The sequence below is a fragment of the Antedon mediterranea genome, chromosome 1 (assembly GCF_964355755.1).
Source record: "Antedon mediterranea chromosome 1, ecAntMedi1.1, whole genome shotgun sequence".
NCBI classification, from domain to species: domain Eukaryota; kingdom Metazoa; phylum Echinodermata; class Crinoidea; order Comatulida; family Antedonidae; genus Antedon; species Antedon mediterranea.
Genome location: NC_092670.1, coordinates 37,446,637 through 37,454,387, shown reverse-complemented (window position 1 = coordinate 37,454,387; position 7,751 = coordinate 37,446,637). Strand labels below are relative to the sequence as shown.

Genomic DNA, 7,751 nt, shown 5'->3' with positions numbered 1-7,751 from the left:
GTAACAAGCATGAGGCGAGCGCCTCGTCTGAAATGTTCAATTGTCACTACCACCCCAATTTCCCAGCACAGATCGTCATATTTTATCTTAATGATTACATTTAAAGCTTCTTCGCATTGTCTGTTTTTAACTTCTCGCTACGGCCTTGAAAGACCCCTTGCATTAAACAGCTCTCAAATTACCCAAATTACAGTCTGTATGTACACTGTCTATATCTTACAGTCTGTATGTACACTGTCTATATCTTACATGATGCTGACAAAAGACATTCCCTTCCAGTGGTATCTTTTTAAAGTCCAAATAAACACAGAATAGAGCTTCTTTATCTACGAATTACAGATCTGCATTTTAACAGTATTTAATAGACCTTTTTTCAATTTTGAGGTATTTTTCTTTGTTCTTAATTATAGCAAGCAAAACAAATTTACATTTTAAAGTGGACCAATACAAATCTTGAACTGATAGCTGGTTCCAGAAGTGGTCCATTAAGTGTTAACTAAACATTTCTAAAAATTTACCTCACTAGCCTTCAGTAAATGGAAATGACTGTTGTTCCACGCTTCATGATGGGGTTTATCCTTCTTAAGTTGTTCTTGTACTGACATTGCAGCAGCAGTGGCCATTCTGAAATAGAGTATGGTAGACATTTGTATGCAAGTAATACTTTAATATATCCAGAAGAAGTTGAAGTCTCTGGAGATTGCCTGTGAGTTTCCATGATTACCCTAAAATCTCCAGATATCCAGTCGCTGAGGGGTTGAGGCAGGGGCCGCAAACCGGTTCAGGACGATTGTTCTGGTGGTAAAGTTGTGGCATGTGTCATCCACACCTGTACGCAATTCAGCCCAGTAGGCTGCAAAGTCGCTGGTTACTTCCCATATACATTTACATAGTGCCTTGGAGTTTCAAGGATTGCCTTAAATAGTGTACAGATGTAGGAATATTCAATGCTTCTAAATGTATTTTTCAATTCGATTTACTTCCTAATATACACAACAAAGTACAAAATACCTATAAGCCCTGTGTTTATAGGCCTGAATGATGAAATTATTATTTAAGAAGTGCTCCAAGCTGGAGGCCTGGCTTCTGCTAGGCACCCTTTCACTCATATAAGAACATGCTCCGTGTAACTTCTCTCCATTACTAGCCCTGGTCATGCACTTCATCAAAAACCTAAAAGCAATTGAAGATCAATACTGACATTATATATTTGTATTTATAGACATTTAAATGAATAAAAACGAGCCACCTTTTCCCAGGCTAGACTAAACTGTATGCGATATCACAGAGAAAATGATGAAAATAATACCTTGCTGTCTGTAACATCATAACAGTGTTTTCACCTTCATATGTGCATGCTGGGACAGTGGTGGCATATAGCTCAGGAAAACCACTGGCTTGTGAGTAGCCATGTCCTCCACATGACATGCGTTGAATTTCTAGTCCCTCATTGGCTACCCAAGATGTAAATGCCTTTAGACCAGCAGATGTGGCATGCAACTAAACAAAAATGAACACCGTTTAATATCATCATTTATTACATACAGTATATGTAATTCTACATTGCTAAACTTATTTGACAAAAAGACCAAATAAAAAGACCTTTTACAAATGTCTCTCTAATAATCTGAAAAGCAACCTGTATGACAAACATCAAATTTCAGGTAAGATAGTGTAACTATTAATTATTATAACATACAATACAAACTTAGTTTTGGCAGTTCTATAATTACAGTAATATTACAGTATGTAATTACAGTAATATTACAATATGTAATTACAGTAATATTACAGTATGTAATTACAGTAATATTACAGTGTGTAATTACAGTAATATTACAGTATGTAATTACAGTAATAATACAATATGTAATTACAGTAATATTACAATATTTAATTACAGTAATATTACAATATGTTATTACAGTATATAGTGTAAACTAGCAGTTTTACATCAGACTGTTGGTCTTAGTTAAGACTAAATCTCTATATTCAATCCTATAATTACTTACCTCGGGCATTACACTAAAATCTCCTTCACTGATGGCATTAGAACTTTGAATGTATGTATCTTTCATCTTTTTTCCAGCGAAGATGAAGGCATAGGCTGTGGCTAGGTATGGAAGTAATTTCAACTGTTGACTCTGGAAGTCCAATACTTGAGGCTCCTGTGCTCTATAGACAAGAGGAAAATAATATAAGATGTAGTCACTGAAACAGGTACTGTATAACCACAGAGGCTCCACATTTGGAATAAATGTAGGTATAGACTAATAATACACTTTGGTCCTAAAGTATTCAATTTTGAAAACTCTTATTGCCGGAGAAAAACACCATAATTTACATTGTCTTACCCCAATTCCATTTCAGACTGCCTTCGAACTGCACTGTATCTTATACTGATGGTGGCGCCCTTTGCTAACTGAGCTCCCATGCTACCAACAATAAAGCTGCGTATCAATACCATACTGCCATACGTCAGTTTAGCACGAGGGGGTTTGACGTAAGTACCATCTCTCTGAACCTAAAATGCAATAAGCATATTATAACTAAATTGCTAAAAAAACTGATGTAAACTACTTTAGCAGGCTTTCTGAAATTAGGTAGTAAATGTATAGTATTATTAGAGAATTATACTGTAATAAGAAAAAAATTACCTTAGAATATTTCATAAACATATTATCATATGGAATGCGATAATTTTTTAATCGTAGAAATCCATTATCAATGTTGCTATACCCCAGTTTAGGTCCAATATCTCCAAGCTCAATACCTATTATTATTAAAAACAATGTAAAACTTGATTTAAGATTCAAGTTTACAGTTATATATTCACTTTATTTACTATGTTCAATGGAATATTGAGAGATACTACTGCAAATTTTAAACTATTATTATTTAAATATATACTTTTACCTGGTAGTGGCTGATGATCTTCCAGGCTTCTTAGTTGCACCATAAACATATGGACACCGTGGCATTTTCCTTGGCTGTACAACTGAGCTGCAACAGCTGCATGTGTCACTGTCTTTCCCACTAACAAAATTAAATAACAGCTGTAAGTTTTGGGAGGTGCAAAAAGTGTGAAAAGATTTTTTTCATTTACACAAGTTCGTTGCTGTACAGTGAAGAGACTTTTTTCAACGTGCATGTGAGTACTTGACAAACCATTTGATCTCCTTTGCTTTGCTTAGCATCCTGTTGATTTGAATCAACAAAGGCAACATGTACGAGGTGAGAAAAATTGCTTATTATTTTTATACAAAACATAGGTACTGTACTTACAATTTCCTGGCCACCACTTAATTGATGACAATGTTGGACTATGAAGCACAAATTCATTCGTTTTTGGGTCAAAGGTTGCAGTGGTTTCCAGACCACGAAGATGTGTACCTTTTTGGGAAAGTTTAATAAATATATACTTTAAAAAAATATATAGTAGACAGTATATAAAAAAAATGTTTTTCAACCAAGATCAAAAGTAGCGTGATGTTACAGTAACATTAATAAGAGCAAACGCATTTAAAACTTTTCACACAGTTTTTAATAGGATAATTCAACATGGATAAAAAGAAAATATAATAATTTATTTAAGTATGTTATGGTAAATTGTTAATGTGCAGTATAATGAACAAGGTGTGCATGTCAAAAAAAAAATAACAAAGGATGCTTAGAAAACTATCCAACAGAAATAAAATAACTTTTAAAAAAAATGCACAATTTTACTGAATTGTTAAAACAAAGTAAATTAATAAGGAACAATGAACACCACAAACATATAGATAGATCTAATAACATACCATGTCCCATTTCTGTTTGCGCATAGGTTCCTATTATTGTATAACCAAAGGTTTGTTCTGACCACTTAGCCTGTTGGTCTGTATCCATTTGGTTTATAATTGCGTGCAAGAACATACTGGCGTGGAGCGTAAGAGAGGGATCCTCGGAACGATTGGCTGCACTGCAGGATATAATTATGGGATGGTGTCAAATTATTTTTGTACAGTTAAACCGAAATTAAGCAGAATTATTATTAACAAAAAATTGAGCAACTTTTACAACAAACAAGATCATACTCACTAAATATTATTTAAAATGTACAAAAACTGAGAAAAATGATATCTTTACAGATTATCATCAAAACAAATTAATTCATATTTATGCAGTATTTATTTTTGTAAATTGTATATTTTACAAAACATTAGTAACAGTAAATTAGTAATTTATAAGGCGACATTTGAACACAAGTCAAGTAAAGTAAAATTGACTTAATCTCATTACTTAAGTAGTACACAGACAAAAATTAAATTTATACACGACAGTATCTTATCAAATAATACAATAATTGTTATCAGGTCATGGGTATGTTTGTTAGGATGACTTGGTAATTTGTAGTTGATTATTATGACCTGCAGTACCTACCGGTATCTTAAAAGTGTAACCATATTTTTTGTTACAATTTCTATTAAACCAATGTTAAATAAGTTGTGGTACACAGTAATTGGTTCTATAGTATTTATCTTAACGATTTATCTAATCGCAACTCCTAAACACCCCAATAACCTACTCATTTATGAATTGTAATTAACACTAGTATAAGTTAGGAACATCACATGATGTAAATCAATGTAAGAATATCACTAACAAATTAAAAATATATTTCCAGCAAGATTTCCAGTGAAGAACCAACCAAAACATGCAACAATAATGACTGACTACACACTCCTGTTCTTTTGTTCAAATGGATAACCTTTGTAGAAAAGTGTTGATTTACTGTAAAATGATCTTTTGTATCTGTATTGTGTTATGAATTTTATTGTAATTTGTACTGTAGAAAAGTATAGAAAAAACATTTATTCATTGGCAGTGGATTTATGAAATTTATACTTTATAACTGCATCATCAGTCACTTTTGACCTTAGTTCTTGTATTTCGAAAACATTGGCAGTATTTCAACTCAACAGGATGACTACGATTAGAATGGGATTTACAGCAGCATAAAAAATGAACAATTGTGGCTCCGACATTGAAAGAAGTTCACAGGTACCTTCAGGTATCTCATGCTTTTGTGAGCAATACTTACTTCTTGGCGACATTCGTATTCAATTGGATTTGATGTATAGCTAGATTTCTGTCTCTGATGTTGTATATAACAACAAAGACAGAATACCACTCAAAAATGAACATGCCTACCATGGCCTAACTCTGTTTGAGCATAGGTACCAATCATCTGAGCGTTAGAACAAGGTGGAAGCCATTTTGAAAGCTGATCTACGTTCATCTGTTCTTTTATAGTGGTAAGAAACATACTGTAGTGAAGGCCCAAATTGATAGTTTCAGACTGCCTCACTGTACTGCAACAAAATATATTAAAACTTTTCTGTTGGCATTAGTGTTGTATTAAGTATAAACCTGAAGTCGCCTAACTTGGTATTTTGATTACAGTAATTTCACTAGTTTTTGATAATATTAATAACAATTGTTTCATGAGCAAGGTTGGTGTAATGGTGCTGAAAGGGATTGGAAATGGTTGGTAGAGAGGATATCTAAGTTTTAGTGATTAGCTAAGTTTATTTTCTATGAGTACTGTATTATTGATCATGATAATATATTTGTAAATTAATTATATATATGTAAAAAAAAGAAATACTGTCTGTAGGTGGGTAGTATTTATAGACTTTTATCTATACAGCCAAGATATAATCAATTCAATGGAGTCAAAGGTTAGTCAAATTTAATTATCTCGTATCTCTCAACATTTTGACATTAGACACACAATACTGCACAAGTAAAAGCAAATATTGTAGATGGATCTACCAACACTATTGCACAATAATAGAACAACCTAAAAAATTGTCTTTAGGGGACAGTTGCAGATATCAGGGCCGTAGCCGCTAGTATGATAAGGTTTCAACCTGACCACTTTTTTAACAGAGGCTTGAACAGAGATTGTTTCTTTGAAAACCCCACCTCCTTATTTCTTGTGGCTACATCTGCACTGGATGAGAGGATTAGTTGAAAGAGAGGATTAGTTGAAAGAGAGGATTAGTTGAAAGAGTGGTAGAAAATGATGATGAGAATGGAAAGGGTGAGGATGATTAATATATAGCTAACAAATGGTACAGTTTAACAAATCCCACATAAATGAAAATATACTGTATTTAATTACTGTACAGTACTGTACCATCATAAATAATGAAAACTGCATTATTAATACAACCTGCAAATCACACGTTCTGCAAATGATACAGTAGGATATAGAAAGTGTTTTTATTTTTAATGCCACTAATAAAAACTTGCTTTTTGGTGTTGCTGCACTTTAACATCCACATGCTTTAGAATTGGGTCAAATTTGCAGATGCTAAACAGTGGCTGGATGATGTGCTGGATGTAACCATTCATTATTCAGCATATTTTAAAAATAGGTCATGTTCAGGCCGTTCGGCTTAGTTACCTCGTGATTGGCCCAACAAAGTGCCTTAGTACTAATGGTGCCATTTGGATTATTGATTCCAGACTAAACACTACTTAATACTAGTATTATTCCTACCCTTTGTAGATTTCCATTTCCCATGGATCATTCAGTCCCAGTGCATCCATTTTTTTAACTGCAAGAATTGCTTTGCGAATGCTGTTTGAGTAGCGTTCTTCTCTAGTCATGAATGCAAGTGGTTTGTGTTGAAAATCTGGATCATTTTCTACCAGTGATTCTGTAATAATATATTAATTATAACAATTATTTGTTTAATTATATAAACAAAGCAGGCAAAGAACATTAATTCTCTACCGCCCACTGAAATTTAATTAATTAATTTAATTATATATATATATATATATGTTTCAAATTAATTAATTAAATTTCAGTATATCACCGGGCGGTTTAGAATTAATGTTCATTGCCTGATGTGTTTATATATATATATAAACACAACAGGCATAGAAATAAATTCCAAACCGCCCGGTGATACACTGAAAATTATTTAATTAATTTTTGCAAACGATAAAGATGAGGAAATCTGGGAGAATGAGAAAAAGTCGCCCCAACCGAGACTCGAACTCGGACCGTCTGCTTGATATGCAGTTGCCCTAACCATTAGACCACTCTGGGGCTTTCATGGTATTGTTCTTTAACTCGATCGTTTATATACAGAAAAGCAGTGAGTACTGTACGTGACGACAATAGATTAGGCCTAGTATAAAAAAGCGCAAATACACACTCCGATTTATTTATATATACAATTTTGTTATGAAAATATTTAAATGGATAAAATATATTCTTTTGTAGCAGCTAAAGTAATAAATAAAGTTCTACTACCTACTCGTTCTATTATAACTAAGCATTTATTACTACAGTAGGCATAATACTTTTGTACACTGTACTACAATTGTAGTTGGTATAGATAGTAGGCTAGTAGTACGTACGGCACATTACCTTCTAACTGTATCTATTATTAGCCTACACAGACAGAGTGAGTGAGTGTGACAGTGTCAACTTACGGATGTACCTCCTTCTTTCTGTTTTTTCTTTACTTCCGTCAATTAAATAGGTCAAGTTAATGTAATCAAATGTAGCTTTGTTCCTTTCATTTTGAATATCTGGATTCATTTTGGCGTTATAACTCGAGGATAAAGTTAGATTTGAAGCCATTCTGGGTGGTGGGCTAGCTAGGCCTATTCAACAAAAATTGGATGATAGTGATGATACGCTCGAATGGTTAAACAACGAGGTCAGTCTCGTACGTCACGGTTGA

General features: G+C 33.2%; 1 protein-coding gene across 1 annotated transcript in view; it reads right to left on the bottom strand.

The window, feature by feature from the left end:
* The window catches only part of LOC140055771 (peroxisomal acyl-coenzyme A oxidase 1-like), a 9,856-nt gene extending 2,134 nt beyond the window's left edge, over positions 1-7,722 (bottom strand). Inside the window, exons 1-11 of the mRNA XM_072101186.1 lie at positions 7,498-7,722; positions 6,551-6,710; positions 3,801-3,961; positions 3,286-3,393; positions 2,917-3,036; positions 2,658-2,773; positions 2,355-2,524; positions 2,013-2,175; positions 1,310-1,500; positions 1,012-1,173; positions 519-624 (exon numbers count right to left, since the gene is read on the bottom strand). Coding sequence (XP_071957287.1) covers positions 519-624; positions 1,012-1,173; positions 1,310-1,500; positions 2,013-2,175; positions 2,355-2,524; positions 2,658-2,773; positions 2,917-3,036; positions 3,286-3,393; positions 3,801-3,961; positions 6,551-6,710; positions 7,498-7,648 — 1,608 coding nt within the window. The 5' untranslated portion in view covers positions 7,649-7,722. The remainder of the gene's footprint in view (positions 1-518; positions 625-1,011; positions 1,174-1,309; positions 1,501-2,012; positions 2,176-2,354; positions 2,525-2,657; positions 2,774-2,916; positions 3,037-3,285; positions 3,394-3,800; positions 3,962-6,550; positions 6,711-7,497) is intronic.
* Positions 7,723-7,751: the final 29 nt, after the last annotated feature.